A 23,808-nucleotide genomic window follows, 5' to 3' on the forward strand; every position below is an offset into this window, starting at 1 on the left:
ATATTTTAATTAAACCATTACTCTTCTGAAACCTATTTGCCTAGAAGTGAGAACACAACTGACTTTTGTCGAGCCTCTCCTCCCCGGCCAGGTAGGCAAGTTTCTTCCTAAAGTCAGCCTGCGAGCTCACCTCTTCTCACCTACGTGACACATTCACCAGCTCGCTAATTCCGCATCCTGGCAGGCAGGCTCGATGGGCTTCCATTAACGTAGTCTGGGGTCGGCAAACCCATGTTGCAAAGGTCCAGGGAGTGCATCCCTAAAGCCTCTGTAAGTGAAAGCAAGGCTGCGTTCCAATAAAACTTTATTTATAAAAATAGGTAGGGAGCCGGATTTGGCCAACAGGCCATAGTGTGCTGACCTCTGGTCTAGACCACAACTTGTGTCTGTGAAAACTTAAGGCTGAATACAAATAGAGAACCTTCTGTATTCATAATTTGTCCAACTTAATAAACTCCTTAATTAGTTTTCAAGGAACTTCAGCTGCTCCTGCAGAAATGTGGAAGCACCTGTTTACCTCATCTGTAAGTAATAAAGATTGCATTTTCTCCTATCAAATACTGATGTGATTGCATTTGCCAGATCTTCCAAGAGGTCACCATGCAGATGGCTACAGGCCTGCACATACAGCCTGCCTCGGTCCTGATGTGAGAGGGCAGGGCGTCAGCTACAAGGGCGATGTTGGTGTTCATCTCAGAGGGACACTAGGTTCCAGGGGGCCCACCTTCTCCTCCAGGTTAACTCGGAGGTCTGCTGGTCCTGAGGACGTTGTCTGTTTGATGTTTTTCTTAGGAATAAGTGTGGTGCCTGCCTCCTGCCCTTTTGCAGCATCTACTTAATTAGAGCACATTTTTATCTGGTCATCCTTTGGGGTTGGTCATCCTTCTTGATTCTAAAATATTAAAAATATATTTTTCTTTCTCGTATAAATCTATTTTCGTGTTGTTTTAAAGGACCTCAGGATTCAGCGCACTGTCACTTCATGCAGGTTCAGGTGACGTGTCCCAATCACACCTGCACGTTCCAGGGAGCAGGGATCCCCCAGATGTATCCACAGCCTCAAAGCAAAGCGGGGTACACGGGGGCCTCAAGGGCACTTTGCTGAACCAGTCCAGTGCCTGGCACAGTACCAGACCCATGCCACAGACTCAGAGTCTTCGTGGAACACAATGGCTCCGTGTGTGCTCTCCTACCCTTGGGGAGACTTCCGGCATCAGGGTTTCACCAGGCCCTAAAACGAACTGGGCAATTTTCCAGTATTTGGGGAAAGGACACCAACACATTAATGTTTTTAAGACCGTGCCTATTAAGCCATCTCCCTCTGTGATTTCTACTGGAGGATGTTAACATCTTTCTATTCCTTAGTTATGGTAATTTCTTCCCCAGAAAATTATATATGTAATGAAACCCTGTAGATTTATTGATCAATACACTAGCCATGTATGCACTCTTGAATAATCTGAGACCCCAATACAGGCTGGTTTTCCCTCCTTCCTATCAGATTTATTTTCTAACAACAGAATTTGCACATGATAGAGGTCAGGGCACATACGGTTTTGCCAGATACGCAGTGAATGATCACGTCCATGTCTTTCTTTTAAAAGTTCACTAACAGGGCTCTTGGGGGACTCAGTCTGTTGAGCATCCGACTCTTAATTTCGGCTCAGGTCATGATCTCAGGGTCATGGGACTGAGCCCCATGTCAGGCTCTGTGCTCAGTGCAGAGGCTGCTTGAGATTTTCTCTCTCTCCCTCTGCCCCTCCCCCCACCCTGCATGCACGGGAGCTCTCTCTCTCAAATAAAAATATAAAATCTTTTTCAAAAACGTTCACTAATATTCCTGTTTCATGTTTTGTCTCTTTCTCCTCTCCTTTTGTGGGTGGGTTTTCCATAGCTTAGGTTCTTTATTTTCATTTTTCCTGATTTAAAAATAAAGTTATTTAAAGACGTAAGTAGACCCAAGTCCATCTTTCACTGTGCCAGCAAAAACACCCTGTGTTATCCTCATAACATGCAGAATGTGATTCAACAATGAAGACGTGTGGACTTTATCATCAGGGATGTGCTGGCTCTGCTCTGATGGTGTTCCTGTTCTAACTCCTTCAATCTTAGGCAGCCCTAGGAGGCGAGGAGCAGTGTTTCGCCCATTTTACAGATGTTGACACTGAGGCACAGAGAGCCAGGGGACAGGTGCTCCACCAGCAGACTGACTTCAGACCCTGCACACGGCTGCACACTAGGCCTACTACACACCGTCTTTCACCTTTCGCCCCCCTATTTGACCAAAACATTGTGAGAAGGTACTGGGTTATTATTATTATTATTTTTGCTACATCTTAAATATAATGTAAGTGACTGGAAAGGAACATTGCCACATTTGTCTTCTATGCAAGTTCGATTCATGACTTGGATTACGGATTCTTCTGCACAGATTTCACAAATGATGGGGAATTAGAAGCAGCCTGTTTGTATGTTAAATTGTTCAATATGTAGTTGCAAATTCAGTCATGATACTTTCATTATTCAGAAGATCTGTGTCTTGGTTCTTTTAATTGTTGTTATTGGCGGTTTTCACTTGACCTTAATGCAGATTTAAGGGTTGTTTAAATTTTGAACTGAAGATTGTGTTCCTGATCATTTTGTCAATTTGAAATTGGGCTTGCTTCATATAAACGTATGCTAATCTGTGCCCTAAGGTTTCTGTGATACTTTCGTTACTTTGAACTGTAATGTATCAATATGTGTCAATAATCATATATACTCGTATGATCTTACACGTATCAATATATGACCTATTGTTCCAATTTAATCATTTTACCTATTGATTTCCTTTTCCTCTCCTTGGCCTGGTATACTTTGCTTTATTATTTGCTTTAAAACTTTTATTTGTAGACATGCCCATAGAAAGCAATGTATATTTGACTATTTTAAAAGCCTGATTTAAATAGTCTCTGCCTTTTAGGAGGGGAGATTAACCCATTTACGTTTATTGTCACCACTGGCAGGGAAGTTCTGTCCTAAGAAGCATGCCCCATCCTGATTTCCGGTTATGCTCCTTTCATGGGTCATTTCTTCACACACATGCATAGCATTTCACCTGCTTTCTCTGCCATGGTTTCAAGAAATCGTGTTCTTATTCCCATTAGCAGTGGCCTTTCTGTTAATCAAATGCACTCTTAATGATTAAGCCATTTCTCTAATGACTTAAGTCATTATGGCTCCTTCTACTCCACATTAAGTGGCTCTTCTCCTACTCAGCAGCTGCTCCCCCACCTCAGCCTTTATTAATGTAGCCAGAGGTTACAAATCAGTTTACTATTACACAGAAATTGTTTTTCACAATAAACACAGAATATTACATTATACGCTGTGGATTTTGTGTTCAGTGTTCTAACCACAGTCACGGGAATGATATTTACATTTAGCTCCGTATCTTTGTTGGTATCAATAGTCACCATGATTCTTCTTACCTATGACCTTTTCCATCATCAGCCCCTGATTTTTATTTCTTTGATTGGCTTGACATTATCTTTCAATTTTTTCAGGAAAGCTTTGTGGGTGGTATACTTTCTAAATCCTTACAAATTTAAAACTGTGTTCTTTAGTCCCCTTGGTGTGAAAAACAACTAAAAGTAGGATTGAATCCATAAGTGAAAGCATTTTTTAGCCAAATCCCTGGCTGTGATCTTTCCTTTCCTTCTGGTTCAGAGGGCGGCTGGTCTGTGCCTTCGTAGCTTCTGCAGACTCCTGTCCTCTTGTCTGAATTTCATTTCCCCCATTTAACCTGGATTGTTACAGGGCAGCTTTCTTTCATTCTTTCAAATCAAACACACCCATGGGGTGTGTGGGTCGTGATGGTGTTGGTCTTGTTTTTAATTGGTTTTTCTTTTTTTTTCCAGTCCTAGTTTCATCCTAACCTGATTATCCCTCCCCTCCTGGTCATGGTGGTTTGGCCTCCAGAGCACCTGCTTTCTCAGATTAGGTATCTGCCCTCTGTCCTCCACACCTACTAACTTTTTTCTCTCTGACTCCACTTCTTTGCTTTCTCCTATGAACCGCCTCTTGGCTGAAGACTCGCCCACATCACTCCATTGCTTTTCTGCAGGGACAGTTCCTTCATTTGCAACTTCCAATACAGATCTCAATTGCACTCATATTTTGGGTATCTTAGTGTTTATCCCCCAGGTCACCCAGCAAACCTCGGATCCTTGCCTTTGCCCCAGCTTGTTCTTTCTCTGTGGCTCCTGGCTCCTGGGTCACAGAAGTCACAGCCCCTTGTAGCTCTCTGATATCAACAAACAGATGTCTTCCAGAAGTCTCCTCTGTGTATGTTAGAGGACTTTTCAGAGCTAACTCTGCCTTTAATCCTTTAGAAAGTATTCCTTTCCACGGTATGCATTTTCCCACAGGCTCATGTTTGAACTTCTTTGGCTCTGATGTGTTTTTTTAATCCCCTTTAAACAGGCAGAGGCCTATCGGGGGCTGGAATGAGCCAACAGGCCCAGCAGTGAACAAGTCTTCATCCTTTGTGTCAGCTCCTGGCTGGCCTGGAAGGTCTAGACGTGCAGAGACTCTGAGTCTTCATGCGACCCCCAAAAGTCTACCAAGTGGGTTAGTACAGTGGCAGGAGTATCTCATCCCCCTTGGGAGGTCAGGGCCTCTGCCTCAGTCAGACATTCTCTTGAGAAAGGAGAACCAAGTGGGTAACATAGGCCCCTGTGTGCCCCAATTGTCTGCTGCATCCTCCTGCCCACCTGAGGGGCTCTTCCTGCTAACTCTGCCCCTTCCCGGGAGCCTCACCTCACCCACCACCTCCTCTCCTGCCTCGCTGCTGGGAGTCAAGTCTCTGCAGTGGGATGGGGAGAGCTCCTGCTCTTCAGACCCCGACCTCTGCCCGTTGCCTTCCCAGTCGGTGCAGCAGCGTCTGGGCCTCGAGGTCAAGCTCAGGCACAAGGAGGAAGTCTCAGCCTCCTTCTGCATCTTAGGAGGGCTTTGTCACTCCTGGGGCTCAGACGGTGGGGCAGGGGCCTGCCAAGAAGGTGCCTCCCGCCCACTTGTGAGGTGCCCATGGGGATGTTACCAGACCTCAGCATGTGTCTCTTTTCTTTGAGTCATGATGTGATTGCCAGTGGTTCTCACTTCCAAAAATATTTGGAACTGGGAGCTGGGCAGGGGTGGTACCACTGGTGTAGGGGGTCTGCCACTGTACTAACCCAGAGAGCCAGGCCCCTTTACAGACTTGGCTGAAGGACCGGACTGGTCCTCTCTCCTCCTAGTGTCGGACCAGCTTGTTTCCGCATGGTGGGGACGGCTGTGGTTGTGGGAAGGAGGGACGCTACCTCCCAGACTCCCCCGGTCCTATGGAAGCTGAAGCCACATGGCCGTGATGACACAAGTGAGATGCAGCCAGAATTCAAACAAAACTGAAAGATGCAGCAACACAACCAGCACTCTGGGGCTTTCCCAGACAGGGGGCGGGGGGCTTCCCAGAAGGACCACGGGTACGGCTTCTTCTCGATGCAGCCTCTGGGGATATGAGCTCTCCAGAATGCTCTGGAAGGTGCCACACAAGGAAAACAGCAGTGCTTTTACCCTCACAGACTCCCCGGTCTTTCCTTTCCCACCACCCCAAGGACCTGTGAGGCCAGCTGGTGGGGGGCACTCTTACCTCTTCCACGGATAAGGAAACTGAGGCAGGGACACAATCCCATGCAGAAAGTGGAGATGGCGACCCTAGAGGGGGCTTGTCACGGTGCAGGGCGTGGCAGGTGCGCTCACGGCGCCTGGCAAGGCTGAGCTGTGTGCTCTGGCTGGTGGGGGGGGGCAGGCGGGGCGACCGGTGCCAGAACCCAGCGATGGTGACGCAGGCATCAATACTACCCGGGACCAACGTCACCCACTACACCTCGGGTCTAACGGGGAGTTGACATTTATAGTAGTTTGGGTTGAGACACAGATCCTCCCATTTCATTTTTAAAGACTCATTTCTAATAAGTGACCATGCCAAATGCCATATTTCCTTCCCTGTGCCACGTGGAAACACTGCCGGGAAGGGGCCCATGCTCCCGGGAGCTGCCGTCCGGTTGGAAGGGCTGGGCTGAGAGCGCCCGCCAGACCCTGGCACATGGAGGACAGAGCGCGAAGACAGCAACAGAGACAGGCTCGGCGTGACCCGAGCCCGGGGCGTGAGGGGCAGGCCGGGACATGGCGGGCATGCGGATGACCACCGGCCCGCCTCATGTGGAATGCAGAACCGTGCCAGACGGGGAAGGAGGTCTCGCCCTGGTGGCTTCTGTGCCGTGCGCACTGACCGGCTTTCTGCTTACGTGATCCTACTTTTCACAGCACAGCTGATGGGGTTATGTTTACCTTCGTCCCTTACAAAGAAAAACAGCCCTGAGCAATGTCATCTGGAAGATCATAAGGACTTATTAAACCAAGAGGAAAAAACATGTTTTCAACCACTTTGCCAGTATTTCTGCCCAATGAGCTCATGAAACCTGGAATCAGAGAACAGAATTAACTCTAACAGCTCCGCTGAGAACTCGGGATCACTCTGAACTTCCTCTATCCTTCTCAAGTGCTCACTGTTGACAAGGTGACTGCCTCACGCTCGCGGGATCACAGGGACCCCCTTGACTTCAGCGCAAAGGAGCTCTTGGCAAGGGACATGGCAGGGGAGGGCCATGGCGGGCATGGACAACCCACGGTGGGCACGGCGGGCTGGCGGAGATGGACAGCATGGTGGCGGAGCCCATCTGCTCGTTCTGGAACGCTGCCCTATTCAGTGAGTTGTTCTCTGAAGGTTCCCCTACAGAGGGACATACTGTCCCGGCCTTCCCTTAGGACTGCTGAGATCTGGGGCCGTTTGACCTTTTCAGATTCCAGAGCACCCCCCCAATCAGGATGAGCTGGGGGATGCCCCCCCCAACACACTGGTGGCGGGCATTCTCTTCCGTTTATTCAGCACTTTTGACCTCACGTCTAAGAAAGGGCCATCTGTGCCCGTGCAAACGGCACCATGAGCTGCCCCTGCAGGGATTCTCGCGGGGTGCCCGTCAGCGGTCTGAGAGCCAGGGGCTGCGCATGCTTCATCCCTGCGTCCCTCGCATCCACCATGGAGCCAGAAAGAATGGGGTGGGTGGCTGGGAACGGTGTTGGCGGAGGGCAGGGAGTAGCGATCAGGCGACCCAGCGGCCCGCGCAGGGCCAAGGGGACAGCAGGACTCAGCTTCCCAGGCCCCACGCGGGGGCCTGTCCCCGACCCTGACGTGGTGCTCTCTGTAGGCTGGTGTCGTATCTACGGCATCAGAAACACCCACCCCCAGGTGGGGGGCTCGCCCCAGGACCACAGGCTTCTCCACAGCGCACGTTCCCTCCCAATTCAATGATTTGCCGTTTGTATACTTAAAACTATTCAAGGAACCACGCCTTCAACGAAAATGGAGACTCACACAGCACCGTTAACCGTGAAAAGCTGCCGGCACGCGAAGCCTCCCGTCATGAAACTGGCCAACAGTGCCCACGGAAGTCACGTGGGCTTGCTCAAACCGATTTTTTGTTTCTGGGTTCGTTTCTGCCGAGAACACGAAGAATGTCACAGCTCACGATCCTCGCTGATGCCACGCCAGCCATATACGTTTTGTGTTTACGCATGGAATCTATTAACACATCCAGCTATTACCGTGGTGATGAATAGCGGTGATTCAGAGAACACAAAAGTGATCGCAGACAGAGATCAGAGTAATGACTCGGTATTTTTCACTGTTTGTGCTGAAGAAAGAATTAGCTGGGTGTAGGCACTGAGCTACTTTGGGGTGAGTCCCCGCCATCCGCTCTGCCTCCCTGGACGTGAATCCTAGAAAACAGACAAAAGCCTTTCGTCCTTGGGAGGACGTCCTATTCACTGGGGGCTCCTTGGAGGGCAGGTGGGAGGGGCCAATTTGGGTTGGAGTCCACCCCAGTGTCCACCCTCCTCTGCTCTTCTCTGGGGCGGGTTTCCTCACGAGCCCGGCTGCCGCGCCTCATTCTGAGCTTGCTCGAATGCCTGTCTCCCTGGCACACCCGGTCCACGCTCTGTGCACCGTCTGGGCTCCAGTGGACCCGCCCATCAAGGGCATCCCATCAAGTTCCACATGACTGATGGACGGCACCGCTGGCCCCTCTGGCCCCTGATCCCCGCAGGTGGTAGGGGCGGCCCCAAGCCCCAGGCACGGTGCAGAGCCCTGCACCAGATCAGGAGGGACAAGGTCAGTCAAGGACCCTCCCCGGGAAAAGGAGGCAGACCCTAGGAGCAGGGGCTGGGGCTGAGTCTCCAGGGGCTCTGGTCTCCTCCTCAGGAGCCACTGTCTCTGCTCCCAGACGAAGCTCCACCTGGCATCAGCTGCAGGAACAGAGGGCCCCAGACAGACGTCCGAAAGCACGTCCTCATGGGCGCCTGCAGGGCGGGAGGGGCTCAGCCACAAGTCCCTGCCACACGGATTCAAACAGAAAATCTCCAGCTGAAAATCCCGTTTGCCCACTAGAGGCAAATCCACGATCCCTCTCGTTTTCGTGCCAAGACGTGTAACAGCGTTCTCCAAGTGGTACGGACGCTCGCCAGGTCCCGTGGCTGGGACCCAGCGTCCACGCAGGAGCTGCCCACATGGCAGCAGGTGGACTGGGGACGATCTGACCGGGACCCTCACCCCTCCTCAACTATGAGGGGTTTCCTAGGCCCCAGGCTTGCCTCCCGTACCCCGTCTTTGGTCCCTGCATGCTGCTGACCTGCATCTCCTACCTCGAGACCCGTTTCTTGAGTACCTGCTGGGGCGTCCTCACCTGTATCCCAATCCCCCAGACAGGGACTGAGGTGAGACGTAGCCCAATCTACTCTTCAGGTACCTGGAGCAACACAGAGCCCAAACTGCCCTCGGCCCCATTCCTCTGCCTAGGTGTCCTGGACCTGGGACAGCTCAGAGGATGCCCAGGGCGCCTTTCTATGAGGCCGGCCTGGGGCAAGGTCTGCAGGGGGGAAGCCCAGTCTACATGGCACGGGGGCCCCTGGCAGGGGAACGTGGCCAATGAGCGGCCCCCAGAGGCTGGGCATGCCAGGAAGGATGCACAGAGCCCAGGGGGTGGGGGGCTCTGCTGGGGCCTGGGACAGCTGCCTGGCCGGCTGACGGGAACCCCGGCAGAGCCCCAGGGACCACTGTCTCCCTGTTCCCAATGAACTTGTGGCCTCTGACCAACAGAGCCCCACGCTGCCTCACGCACAACCCAGAATCATTTTTCTTGTATTGCTTTTCAGAATGAACACAGAATGGCAGCTGAGACTCGGCTCTATAATAAAAGCTTCTAATTGCTGGGATGGCTCATTCAAGATCAGAGATAAACCCAAGCCTGCCGAACACCTCCGGGAGGCACTGCGCTCCTGGCTGGTGTCGGGATCACCCCGTGTGCAGGAGCTCAGAGCTGGCGGGGGTGGGGGTCCACAGCACCATGGAGCCCCAGGCTCATGAGATGGATGAGCGGCGAGCTGCCTCATGCTGGGGACAGGGCCCGCGGAGCAGGGCTGTGAGCACAGCGATTGGGGGACGGGACACGCTGTGCCCAACGTTCCCCAGAGTCCCGGAGCTCGGGAGTGAAGGAGCCGCCGGTGGCCGTGAGTGCACAGGGAGGTGCGTGCCCAGCAGCCCACAGCTGGAGGCGGACTCACAGGGGGAGAGAAAACTGGGAGCACAGAACCGCCAGGTGCCGCAGAGACCCCCAAGGCCGCAGTGTCAGTAAGGCTATGGGAGGTCGTGTGGGAGGGGGCCCAGGAGGACCAGAACAGGGGGGCCACCTCGTGGTGGATTTCGCCTGCCAGGACGCCGCTGGACCTGCCTCCACGGCCATGGTCTCCGCCCTCCCTGCTGGGGGCCTCCAAGCTGCCCCGCGTGGATGCCGGGCGCTCTGCCACGCTGGCCTCCCCAACCTCGGACGGCCTCGTGCCCACATGTGTGCAGGCCAGGAGGTGCTCACGGGCTGGTGTGGCGGTGACCAGGCCGGAAACACCAGTCCATCCCCACACGTGCCCCTCCTCGGCCCTCCCTGCACCACGCCGGTGTCATGGGGTCCCCTCACAGACGCGGCAGACCCCCGCTCCTCCTCTCCGGCCACAGCTTCTCATCAGAGTGGCCTCACGCCCGTGGCCCTAGCCAGCCTCACCAAGGCAAAGCTCACTGCCTGCCCCAAGTTTCCCCGGGGGCCCCGGTGCACCCTGAATGGATGCCGGCATCTTCCATAGGCCCCCGGGGTCCTGCCTCACCCCTGGAGATGATCTGATGCCTCGAGCTCCTAGGAAGCCAGGCTCTCTCCGCAGCTGGCCGCAGGGCAGGCCCTGTGTGCACCCATCTCCCCGCTCCCCGGTGGGATCCGGAGTTCCAGGTCCGGGACACCCCGGCGCGGCTGGGCTCTGGCTTCGAGGGGCTCGGCTGCGCAGCAGGTACGCTGGCGTCTGAGTCTTGGTACGTGACCCATTTTTCCTTCTGGGTTTAGAGAGGGTGCTTTTCCACCTGCAGCCCCGCACAGACGGCCGCCGACGGATCTGCACTCCCCCATCCTCGGCGGGCACGCGCCCTTGGGAACCCGTGTCTGGGAGCTGTGGGAATTCCATTTTTAAGTACTTCTCTGATAATCTCTTCTCCACGTTTCTCTATTTTTGGACCTCATATTCTTCAGAACTCCTGAATTGATCTTCTAGTCTGTTTTTTTCCTCCTTCTCTTAAAAAATCGACTCCATGGCTGAGACTTCCTCATTCTACTGGATTGTGAACAACATCTGTTAACACACTTGCACTGTGTACGTGCACATAAATGCACACACATGCATGATCTTACGTGTACGTGTTCATCTACGCGTGTTTTATACATACTTTATACCTCTGTTCTTATAAAAGTGATACAGGTTACTTCCAAAAGTGCTCTTAATCTTCTTGGTGTCCAAGTCAGTGTCCTGAAGTGACCGTGACTCTCTTCTTCTCCTCGCAATCCTGGGGCTTGGGGGCCTGTAGGTGACAGCTCACCCCTGCGTCATGGGTGGCCCGGCCCGGTGGGGGTAGGTCGGCAGGGGTGCCTTGCAGGGGAGCACGCCGACCCCGGGGTGATCACACCTCCTACGTGGGGCTCAGGGGTCCCGGAGCCAGACGACCCCCAGGGGAGGGAGGGCTGGGGTCGGGGCATGCGGCCCCATCGGTGTGCCCTCCTCCTCCCACTTCCTGACCCGCCTCTGCCCCCACGGGGCGCCCACCCACTTCACGGCACTGCCGTGTGGGCTCCTCCCCCACCACCTCCAGTGGCCTGTTTGCTCCAGGTCCTCTGGCTCAGCAGGCGGCCTTTGGTTGCTCTCATCAAGCAGTGACCCTTTGCTTCCCCCACGTTGGCAAGCGGGATGTGAAGAACCGATGGGCAGATGGTGGGCTTCCCAGAAGGGTCCTCAGGCCCCAAATCACAGCGGCCCATGGGTTTCAGCCTCAAGCTTGGTATGTTAGTGAGGGGGAGGGGACACCCCCCCCCAAACTCATGTCCACCTGGAACCTCAGAAAGTGACATTTTTGGAAATGGAGTCATTAATGATGTGATAAAGTTTGTGACTTGGAATCCTCATTGATTTGGGAAGAGCCTGGGTGGGATGGGAAGAGCCTGGGTGGGATGGTGTCGTCACGAGGCCTGGTTCTCATGGCACGTGGCCGTGGGAGGACAGGGGCACACACTGGGTGACGCAGCCACACATCCAGGAGGGCCTGGAGCCCCAGAGGCTGGACCAGGCCACACCTCGGCTTCACCCGGCGGGAACGAACGTCTGCCACCGTGAGCCTCCACGTGTGGGGTGACGGGGGGGCCGCCGGAGCCTCTCAGGGCGTGTCTCCAGAAAGAAGCCGCAGCAACCCCTCTGGGAGCTGAGGGGCTGCACGTCTCAGGACCTGGGTCTTTAGGAAGAGTCCTCCCTGCTGGTGCTGGCTGGCAGGGTCCAGAGTTGCCAGGCTTCTTCCCCTCGCTGGTGTGAACCCCCGGTGGGGCTGTCGGCCGCGGGGCCGGCTGTGAGGGCTGGGCTCTCTTCTGCCGCCCTGCCTGCAGGCCACCCAGGGGCCTGCACCCCAGTCTCGAGCACCCAAGCGCGGGGCCCAGACCAGCTCATCGACCGAGAGCATCTGCTTCCTGCCATTTCCTCTCCTGTGCTCTCTGCCTTTTCTCCTTTCCGTGTCCTGTCCCTTCATAGACATGTCCAGACGGCAAAAACGAGAGGCATGTATGTTCTCTTCTTTTAACTAGGAGCCCACAACAAGCGTTTGCTAAGTTTCTACAAAGAGTCCCTGTAGGAATCTCTGCACCAGTGTGTGGGGCTCAGATCTGGAGCCCAGTCCTCAGGGCCCAGCGCTCGGGGCCCAGCACTCAGAGTCCAGCACTCAGGGTCCAGCACTTGGGTCCCAGTGCTCCAGGTCCAGCGCTCGGGGCTCGGGGTCCAGCACTCCGGGTCGAGTGCTCAGGGTCTGGGGCTCAGGGTCTGGTGCTTGGGGCCCAGCACTCGGGGCCCAGCACTTGGGGCCCAGAACTCAGGGCCCAGCATTTGGGGCCCAACGGTTGGGGTCTGGGGCTCCGGATAGAATGCTCCAGGTCCAGTGCTCTGGGCTCAGGGTCCAGCACTCCGGGTTGAGGGCTCGGGGTCTGGGGCTCAGAGTCTAGTGCTTGGGGTCCAGCGCTTGGTGCCCAGAACTCAGGGCCCAGCACTCGGGGCCCAACACTTGGGGTCCGGGGCTCCGGATAGAGCACTCCAGGTCCAGTGCTCTGGGCTCGGGGTCCAGCACTCCGGGTTGAGGGCTCGGGGTCTGGGGCTCAGGGTCTAGCGCTCGGGGTCCAGCGCTTGGCGCCCAGCACTCGGGGCCCTACGCACTCGGGGCCCAGCACACAGGGCCACATGTGCCCCTCCTCCTGCATGTCTGCCCTGGGCGCGGGCCTGGCATGAGGAACCCGAGTGGTGGCTGACTGGCAGAGCCATCCTCCTGGGCGCCCAGAGGGTCCAGACCTGGCACACGCTAGGCCCTCGGTGGTGCATGGAATCCAAGAACGCAGAGACCCCGGTTACCTGGACAAGGCGAGCCATCCTCAGGATGGTGGAGAAGGGCAGCGGCCCCCAGCCTGCCCCACGCTCGCTCACGCACCTGGGGTCAGACGCTCGGCACTGCAGGAGATGCTCGTCGGCAGAGCCCGACAGGAACAAATGAGAACATAACCCACCCGAGTGCTTCTCTGTCATGTGACCCGGTCTGCGGTGAGCGCTGACCTCTGGGACTGGTCAGCAGGCTGGGCCGGCACCCCTTCCCAGTGTCGTCCAACAGAGATGCCCAGCCGCCCGCCCACACCTCCTGCGGCCACCCTGCTGGGACCACTGGGCACCCGGGTGCTCGGGGACCCACTGCTGTGCCGCCAGGCAGGGCCTGCTCTTGGGAAGTGTGGTTTGGGGGAAGCGAGTTCCCAGGAAATCCAAGTTCCTGGACAGAATGCTCCTCACCCCCCACAACGGGGCCTTCACGCAGTACAGAGTTCAGGTGTGGTGCGTGATGTTCCTCAGAAAGATGGGTTCCCACCTAGCTGGTCGACTCTGATTTGGGAGATGGGGCCGCAGCTCATGCCGGGCACCTTGTAGTACGTCTGCATTACAAAGTGTGGCAAAGCGACCACCGATCATGGCGTCCTGATCGCCACTGGCACGTGCCGCTCGCGGCTTCAGCAGCTCACCTCTGGGGCGACGAGAGGCGTGGGGAGGGCAGGAGGGCGCTCTGCTCTCGGGGGGACCCACACCACCCGCCGTCAGTGGGCACAGTGGAGGACTGCAGAGCTCAGGGGAGACCGTCTCTGGGGGCGTCACGGGAGGGCACTGCTGCGCCCTGGGGTGGGGCCTGCGGCATCCCCCATGTCTCCTTTCCTGGTGCAGACCGGCGTCCACAGGGCTGACACGGCGTGGGAAGCTGAGGCTGGGCAGCCAGCACAGAGGCCAAATCCTCCCCCGAGCCCCCAGCACGGCGGGCTCCCCATGATTCACCGTGACCTGCCGGAGTCACCACGTCCAGCCAGTGACCCTGTGCACACGTGTGAGCCTCACCAAGTGGGACCCCCCTCAGGACACGGGATTCTCTGGTATTTTTACTTAATTTCTTCTTCCCTCTCTTAAATGCAGATCATGACCCAGTAAATTAATTTCATGACCCACTAATGGGGTGAAGACCCGTCCCCTGAAGAGTAGCGCTCTTGGAAATACAAACATCAGCGTATCCCTGGGCTCTCTTCACAGGTGACCACATAATTTATCGCACGTTCTTATGTCAGCCCTGAGCGAGGGGCCGGGGGGGTGCCCGTCAGGCCCAGTGCCTGCCGCGGGTGGTTGGTGGGCACAGAGACGTGAGCAGCGTGGCCCTCACGGAGGAGTGAGCCTGACACGGTTGGCGGGGGGCACCACTGAGACACGGCTGTGGCCACTGAGGCGGCGTGGGCAGTCACGTGGCTGAACAATCACGGAAAACCTACTCGTGGTGAAACGGGAAATCGCAGGGCTAGCCGACATCTGTAACGGAATCGAGATGCCAACTAGAAAATGGGAATATACACTCCAGTTACACGGCGTTTGTGTCAGGAGCTCAAGTGACCTTTGAAGAAAGCTGTGCGAACAGGTCTCCGCACATCAGGACTGCTGTCCGTGCCAGAGAAGCGTCTGCAGACACCTGGGGAGACCCCGGGCCTCCGGCACGAGCACACAGCCCCTCCATGGGATGCACCAGCCCAAGCCTCAGCACACACGCCCTCCACACTGTCAAGGGCACCGTGCCCCAGGTGTGCACCCCTATGGGGGTGAGGAGCCCCGAGAGTGGGCACTTCTCCTGGACTTGCCCCGAGCCTAGCAGGTGTCCTTCCCCCACCTGGACCAGCAGGTGCATCTGCCCGAGCACCAGCTGGGGCATGCCGGCTGCACCCCAGGGCGGGCTCCCCTGAGAACGGGCAGACGGGAGAATCGATCTTCAGAGCTAAAAGACCCGTGGGCTCGTGCAAAGCCAGACCCAGCGTTTGAGGGGGGAAGGCCCAGCAGGCTGAAAGGCTGCCTCCGCAGCCTACTACCAGCTGTGGTTTCCACAGCGGTCAGACCAAGGCGATGGTCGCGAGCTCCTGGGCCCGTGGGGCCACAGGACTGGCTACAGCAAGGGGGATGCATCAAGGAACAGAGCCTGCCTACAGACGCTGGGCCTGCTAGAGGGGCTGCAGGGCAGGGAATGCGGAGCACGGGAGTGGGGAAGGGCTTGGGAGCCTCAGTCCACCTGTGCGACCGTGAGGGCTGCTGCTGGGCCACCTCCTTCAGCGGGCCTGCCCCCAGCACCGTGCTCGGGGCCTGGAGTGCAGGCCGGACCCCACAGCCACGCCCCAGGGCCACCGCTCTGGGTGGGCAGTCTGGAACCTCCCCCAGGCCTCCCCTCCTCCAGGTGTTCGCTCAAAAGACCCCATCACCTGGCATGTCCTGCCCACAGGGCTGCCGCGGGCCCTGCGGGGAACCCACACACTGACCCACAGGCCCCAGGGATGCGGGACGGCAGCCCCGGCCGTGTAGGATCTGCTTGTCCCCAGGTCTCTGCCTTTTGGGAACAGCACGCAGACGGGGACCCCGGAAAGATCAGCTGCCTCCTGGACGCCCCTGGAGGGGCAGCCTCACGTCAGAAGCCGCCCAGGCTCCCTCAGAGCCGCCAGGCGGGTGACGGGTCACGAGCTGGCGATCCCCGCACACATCACAGGTGCGAGGACAGGATCGCCTGCGTCTGTGCTGGACACGGCTTGGGCAGCTGACATGCTGGGGAAGGCCCCCGCTGGCCGCCCTCGTCTCTCGGCTGACAGCCATGCTCGGCAGGTGCCCTTGGGTCCTGCCCACCTGCCGTCAATGCAGAACCACCTGATTCCCACAGACGGCCTGTCCTCAGAATGTGCCCCCGAGGGGCCCTAACTGCGCTCTCCTCGGCAGCCACGGAGCTAGGCCCCCTGGACACATGGCTGGACGGCCCGCCGGGACTCCCTGCGGAGGCTGGCATGCGGGGAGGGAGGAAGCGCGCGGGATTTCCTCTGCTCCTACTCCGAGGGGCTACAGCCCCCACCTTCCTGCGCGACCCCGCGAGGAGACTCGGATGCCAGCCCGGCTTTCTGGATCCTTCCCTGGGGGCCCCAGACCTCCCTGACTGGACATTCCAAAGGCACGGAGGTGGGAATCAGGGCCAAGAGATCACAAGCCACTTCAGGTCTAGGTTTCTATGTGGAGCTCACGAGGAAGAGCCGGGATTGGGGTGATGATCAGCCTGGGGGAAGGAGAGGCCACTGCCGTGCGGGCCGAGGTCTGAGGAGCCCCAGCGCCCAAGCCAGTGGATGCAGGCCCCAGCTCCCGTGGCTCGCACCATCGAGCGTGTGCCTTGAGGAACTTACCTTTGGAAAAGAGACCTCAGAGAGCGGCCCCAGAACCCCTTCTCCCCCTTCCCTCCCAACCTGTGGGTCAGCAGCCACGGGGACCAGGCGGGTCCCGGCTCCTGGAACAGAGCATATGCGGTGTGCCCCTCAGCAGGATCTGGGAGGGACCAGGGCACCCTTGGGGGTTTTTGAGGTCTCCGCTCAGAGTGGCCACCACGCGGTGCCCAGGGCAGGAGCCGACCTTGAGGACCACGCCCCTCCCCAATCCTTGCTCTTTAAAGAGGCTTCACCTGCCGTGAGGGGATCCTAACCCGTCCTCCTGCCTGGAGTCGTGAGCACACCCTCCGCCCCAGAAACAAGACGACGTTACCAACCACCCTGCGTGGACACTGAGCTACCTTTTGAGTGGACGCCTTCAGGTGGGCCCACCTGCCACAGGGACAGTCTGACGGAGCCCAGGGACAGACTGATCCGGCCCCAGAGGGTGAGGGGGGTGCGGAGGGGAGGCCGCGAGGCTGGAGGCCTCTCCGCACCAAGAAGCCCACTGCCACTCTCCCCGTCGCCGCCGATGCGCGGCCCCCCTCCCCACGGGTACCCACTGCCCGGGGCTGCTCGCCCTCCCGGTGCGAGGAGCGAGCGGGGCTGCGTACGCACCGTGGTGGTCTTTATCCGTCCGCCGGGCTGTGTGCACGTCCAGCCTGACCGGTTGATCAGCAGGTCACAGCCTTCGCCCTCCAGACACGGGAGCATGTCACACCACTGCTTTGTCTTGATGATTCGCGCTGCGGGAGAGAAGAGAGCTGTTCAGCCGCTGCTCACGGGCACCCCGGGTGGCACCAGCAGCCCCCCCGCCACGGCGGTGGGAAGGGCGATGGGCAGCGCCTGGTGCCCTTTGGGGTGGCCGGGCCACTATTCCTCCCTGGCTCCCATTTAGCGCTGCTCCCCGGGTCCAGCTCTGCCACCAGTCCCTCAGTAAGTGGTAGCAAGGGGTGTTGAGGACAGTTTCCTCCCTGACGGAAAGATCTAGAAGCAGGGGCTGCGTCCAGAAACAGAGGATGATTGTATTCACTTAACCCTCACTCAAGGACCCCCGCAGAACAACGGGCTGTTCTCCAAATTAGGACCAAGTGCACGTCCTTCTAAAGGCACGTACGACTGATTGGCTGCACGTTTATAAATCCGGGGCTGATGCGAGAAGGGGGGTACTCCAGTTACAAAGTCTGGGCGCTCAGATCCGATGCCCACCATGGGCCAGACATTATTTCAGCTCAAAGCTAAGTCGTCAACATGCATGCTTCCAAACACGGCATCCTCCCCAACTCCGGGCCGCTGCTGGAGAAGGCACAAAACCTGCGATTTCCCAGGAACGAGGATTTGGAGTCTGGGTCAAGGCCATGCGAGGACAGATGCGTCTTTGGGCACTTGCCCTGTGCTCGCCATGCCAGACTATCCCCTCCGGGGTGGCGGGAAAAGGCAAGCGGGCTGGGAGAGAGCTTGGCCAGCCACGGTGTGGGTCTCCGGGCCGTTCCAGGGGATACACCAGCTCGTCACCCTGACACCAACTCCTTTCTAGGCCCTGCCATGGATGGGACTGTGCCCCCAAAGTCACGTGGCGAAGCCCTAACCCCTGGTGTGGGGGTCCTCGGAGACAGTGTTTTATAGAAGTCATTCAGGTTAAGTGAGGTCATGAGGGTGGGGTCCCAATCTGATGGGATCAGTGCCCTCGCGAGTAGAGACACCGAGCTGTGCGAGGCCTCCTGCCAGCACCTGGGCCGGCTGGCCCGTCCTCTCAAACTCCCGGCCCCCAGGGCGGTGAGAAGACAAACGTTTGCTGCTGAGGCCGCCCGGCCTGTGGTATTCTGTCCCCGCAGCCTCACAGGCGGTGACGCGAGGGAGACCCACCCTGCGGACGTGTTTCTCATCCCACTGGGAAGTTGGCATGGGAAACATGCCAGCCGAGCACCTGCACGGTTCCCCAGGCGGGGCGGGGATGCGCCAGGTTCTGCTCACCGGGGCACAGCCTCCGTCCCGGCAGGACCCCTGGGACGGGAAGCTGGGTGGAGGCGGGAGCCTCTCTCTGGACCGCAGGCACAGGAGCTCGGCGCCTTTCCCAACACATCCCCGGGGCCTCGTTCCTCCCCTGCTCCTATCCCTGCCGGAGCCCCGAGCAGCATTGTCTTCCCAGATGCACCGTTTTGTGACAGTAACAGATGCCCCAAAAGGCCTGCTGTGTGCCCGCATGTGCACCCCTTACGCCCACAGAGAGGCTACGGGCATGGAGCACACACACAGCCCAATCCCTGGAAACCCTGCCGGAGTGCCTGAGCCACGATCCTGACGAGTAAAGGAGGAGCTTCCCGGGATCAGCCGTGAGGAGCGGGGTGGAGCAGGCTAACGGGCGGATCGAAGAGCATCTGCAGCCACGCTCCCCAACCGTGCCCGAGCCCCACCCAGGGGCACGCGGCCATCGTAGCGGGCCAACGGTGCAGAACCTCAGCCCGCAGGGAGGCCCGGGGCCGCCCCAGCCCCTGCTGAGGGCCCGAGAGCAGGAGTAAGGCTGTCTCGGGGACAGATGTGCCCTCCTGTGGCAAGAAGGCAATGAGGTTCTGGAGGCAGGGAGCCTGAGGTCGCACCTCCTGCGAGGCCCTGCACGCCGGGCCTGGGCCATCCCGAACGGGGCTGCACGTGTGGAGGGCAGGTCCTGGCCCGTGCTGGGCGGCCTGGTCTGCGGGACACGTGGCGACGCGGGAAGGCGGCAGAGCCAGGCCTGGGTTCCCTCCTGCAGTGCCGTGTGCTCACCCTGGTGCTCCGTCCCCCAGGGGAAGCACGGAGCTGGGGGCGGAGAAGGTGTCGCTGGAAGGACCCGGCCCAGGCTCGGCCCGTCAGCGCGCACGGACACGCAGCCCTCACGGTCGGGCCGCCTGCGGCCACTCGGACCGGGGGCGTGAGGGGGACAGACGCTGACCTCGGGACTCACCCGTCTGCAGGCCTCACGGCAGTCTCCTTCCCCGCCCGGCCTGCGGCCGAGGCCCCCTCGCCCCGCGACGCCACCCTCAGTCCCACTGGGCCCGCTCGCCTCGCTCGAAGCAGCGTGGGCTGCTCTCTCGACGCCTTCCTGACCGTTGCGCACTCAGCTGAGAGCGGGCAGACGTGGGAGGGAGGGAGCACGTGGCCCCCAGCCCTGGCCCCCAGCACGTGTGACCAGGCGTGAGCGTGGCCACAGGCCAGAGAGGGACAGCGAGGCAGGACAGGGGGCCGGGTCCTCACAGCCTTCCGGGGGGGAGGGACACGAGTCCCGCCCACACTGCAGCCACGCATCTGACCATACATGTACATGCTTGCGCACCCCTACACGCGTGCGCACGTGAAATGTGTGAACACGGGCAAACACGCATACACAGACCCACGGGCATGCAATCAGCACACACGGACACGTGCCCATGTGTCCGTTCACAAGCGCACACACACACGCGGACACGTACCCGCCTTGTGTTCACAGGCGCACACACAGGCGTGCACGCACAAGCAGTCGCTGACTGTCCCCCCCCCCATGCCGTGGGGCAGCCTGGGCGTGCCGGGTGCCAGGTCAGCCGAGGGCACCGCGGGGCTGCTGCTGAGCACACACGCCTTTTGTCTGCTGCTGGGCTTCGCTCACCCTGCCTGAGCCCACTTCCTGCTGGAGGCACAGGACTGGCCGCCACATCCCAGGGACAAAGGGACCTTTCATGCCACACGTCACCACTTCCGAGACGCTCCGGCGCCGGGAGGGGGTGCACAGGGCCGTGAGCGACAGTGGCGGACTGCTGGCCTCTGGGGACACTGGTGGCAGCCAGCCGTGTGCCACAGCGGGGGAGGGCCTCGGCCCACGGCACACCAGGGGTCATCACCACATCGCCCGTGCCCGTCCCTGGGCCCGGGGAGGGCAGCTTCTGCAGACGGGTGCTGGGGGCTGAAATGGAGCCACTGCACAACCCCGGGCCTCTGACAGGGTGCCGGCCTGGCCTTGGGGCGGCGCCACTCCCTTCTCCCTCGGCATGTCCCCACCTGCCCTGCGTCCCCAGAGAGGCCACCAGGCACCCAGCACTCCCAAACACGTCTTGCTCGTGAACAGGCTTGTAGCCACAGCGTCCGCCCCATGCACCTGCTGCTGGCCAGGCAGGGGAGTGAGCTCACCGCGCCGCCTGCACGCCCTGCCCCGAGAGCTGAGGGCCTCAGGCTGAGGTTCCAGGCTGCCCTGCATGTGGACGTTTAGGTGCTTCCGGGACAGGAGCTCTGCCTCAGTCTCCCACTGCCTCAGCCCAGGCACGCGTCAACAACGGGAGCTGTGGGCACCGTGTGGGCAGCCAGCTCAGGGCACTGACGGTGCTGGGCCAGCATTATGGGGACAGAGGGACGGCAAGGCGATGGCTGGCCAGGGCCGGTCGCCCTGGTCTCGGGAGAGCGGCGAGTGGTAGCCGGTGCCAGGCGTCAGGGAGAACAGCCGAGAAGCGGAGAGCGTGCGAGTCCCAGACACAGCATGCTAGATGGCCCCGGTCCATCTGCTGGAAGGCCAATTTGCCAGAACAACATTCGGGCAGGCCGTGAACGTGAATGGGGCTGAAGACAGATCAGGGCAGCCCCAGAGTGACAGGGGCCTGATGGGGGCAGCACGGACACTTCCAAGAGGGGACAGGGGAGTGAACTGCCTTCGAGGGAAAGGACAGCCCTTCGGAGACATAGCAGGGCCGTGCTGATGCCTGCTCATGCAGGGCGGCGGCGGGATTGGAGGGAGGGTCCTCCCGGCCCACCAGCAACCCGGCCTCGCCTGCCTCAGGACCCGGCCTGGGGCACATACTCAAGTGCGCTGGGGAAGCGCTATCTTCCTGTGAGAGATGCAGGGGGTGGTGTGGCACCTGGTCCACGTAGGGCCTAGTGCCGCACGCAGGGGGTCTGATGAACACAGCCAGGAAACTCTCTCCACCAGCCCCTGCCCCCAGCTGGACTCCGAGAAGGACCAACTGAGGGGGCTCCCTGCCTGGAGCAGGACTGGGTGGGGGGCATGGGGCCTCGGAGCCGGAGGGGTGGGGTCTGCGTCCACCACTCTGAGCTGGACGCTCCCCTGACTGAAGGGTAATCTCTCCACCGAGCCCCTGTTACTCTCCTGGAGCAGCCGGAAGCTTTCATCTGGGGCCGAGACGGGCGGCGAGTCCAGCTGCGGAGTCCCTGGCCCCATGCAGGGGTGCAGTCAGGGCCCCTGCTCTCTGCCCCTCACACAGTGGCTTGGGGGCACGACGCACATAGCCCTCCCGCCACACTCCCTGGGGTCCCCCTTGGTGACCAGCTGCCTGAGACCAGGGTTGAGCAGCTGTCCCCGAGCGCCAACCCCCAGGGAGGAGGCAGAACCCGACGGGGTCTGCAGAGGGCCCAGCCGGCGTCGGGGCCCCATGACCGTCCCCCATGAGAGTCCAGACTTCAGACACACAGCAAGGACCAGTGTCTCCCCCAGCTACTTGTATGACATCAGACTGATGGCTGTCACAGCATCGTCCTTCCAAGGCCTTTTCTAGAGAATGCTAGGGACCTGCCCCCACCGGGAATCAGCTTGGCCATCCTGGCGGCACTCCCCATTCTTACGGGTGTCATCCCCCACCAGGGAGAAGAGGCTCCTCAGGGTTTGCACAGGGAGAGGGGGTGAGTGCTAGGGCACCTCGTGTCACATGGCAGGCTGCCCCAGGGCTGTGGGGTGCAGCACCCGGGGACACACACCCCACACGTGCGCTGCTTGCTCCCCGCCCGTCCAGGAGGACAGCGTGTGGCAGAACACATGCAGGGCTCTGCCCCAGCCCCTGTCGTGACTGGATCATGCAGCGAGGCCAATGTGTCTAGGTGCATGAGAAGCTCTGGGCAGGTACTGGGAATGCCTCTGGACGGCTCTAGGTGAAATATAAGGTCTGCTCACGACACACAAAGACGCACAATGATCAGCACGATTTCATACAATGTGCCCCCATGCGTGATCAGCATCCCCAACCTCACAGCCTCCAAGCAAGTACAGGAGGAAATCTAAACGTGGAGCAAACCTGCAGGTACGTCCCTGCGGCGAGCACAGCGCTAGAGCTATGTCTTCCCCAAACATCTGCCTTGTAAAATGAATGCCGCAAATTTAAATTTTATTGGTTTTGCAGTTTTGGTTGTATTTAATTTGTAAATGGTTTCACCCTATTCCAGTTTACGGTCTGATGAGGGTTCCCAGCTTGGCGTTTGCTCATATTCCTGCAACATTATAATAAAAACGATTTAGGTCAATAGTGAGGGGCCCAAGGAAGTAGCTTCCCCTTAAACGAGTTTTCAAATGATTTAAGTCCCAGGAACGTCCCAGGAACACTGCTGCCCGCCCGTGACTAGCTGGTCGGAGAAGGAGGCAGAGCTGGTGCCTGAGACTGTCCAGAGAGCGGCTGCCCTAGACATACATACATGGAGCCTCCATACCCAGTGGACCAGCCTGGGGCTGCAGAAGGGAGCCCAGGAGGAGGTGCCCTGTAGCCCACCACCCTTTCTCCAGCCAAAGGGGCTTTGGTCTCCCGTGACGGCCTCCTCTGGGGTCTCCCTGCTGTGGCCCCAGCCCAGAGACATGCGGATCTGGATGCAGGTGTGTGCAATGCTCATGGACCGTGGGGTAGCCTTGGTTTCCCACGGTCCCTCTGACCCCTCCAGTGGGGGAAGTGTCTCCCCTGGGATTCTGATAGATCCCACATTCATTTTAGTCATTTGGGTAACAGAATATGCTACGTCGCTGCCAGGGTCATGCAGTAATTAGAGCTGGCCCCAAACTCGATTAAGCACTGATCCCTCCCTGCCCACAGCTGGACCCACCCCTCCATGGAGCCTGGTCAGCTGCTTCTTTCTCCTTCCTCCCAAATGACCTGTGAAGGGCAGTGTGGAAAAGGGCACAAATGGATGTTGCCACACAATGGCACCATACTGAGCCTGGAGGATGCTCAGTCCTGGTTCTCCCTTTCTGGAGCACATTCCAGAAACCTCAAAGGCCCAGGGATCTGGCTGCAAAGTCTTCTCTGCTACCCTACACTTACTCTCAGCAGATCTAGCTTCCTCAGGCTCAAGAGGCCTCCTCATCACCACCACCATCAGTACTACTACCAACAATACCACACCACCATCACCATCATCACCATCACCACCATCACCATCACCACCATCATCATCACCGTCATCTTAGTATATGTGCTGAAGTGAGCACATTCGTCACCATCATCTTAATTAATCATCACCATCACCACCATCACCATCATCACCATCATCACCATCGCCATCATCACCATCACCATCATCATCACCACCATCATCACCATCACCACCATCA

General features: G+C 58.7%; 1 protein-coding gene across 1 annotated transcript in view; it reads right to left on the reverse strand.

Moving 5' to 3' along the window:
- Positions 1-23,808, reverse strand: part of TAFA5 (TAFA chemokine like family member 5) — a 119,308-nt gene that overhangs the window by 12,737 nt on the left and 82,763 nt on the right. The window contains exon 3 of the mRNA XM_034985953.1: positions 17,103-17,230. Coding sequence (XP_034841844.1) covers positions 17,103-17,230 — 128 coding nt within the window. The remainder of the gene's footprint in view (positions 1-17,102; positions 17,231-23,808) is intronic.

The sequence above is a fragment of the Mirounga leonina genome, unplaced genomic scaffold, assembly GCF_011800145.1.
Source record: "Mirounga leonina isolate KUSES-001 unplaced genomic scaffold, KU_Mleo_1.0 Mir_375, whole genome shotgun sequence".
NCBI lineage: Eukaryota > Metazoa > Chordata > Mammalia > Carnivora > Phocidae > Mirounga > Mirounga leonina.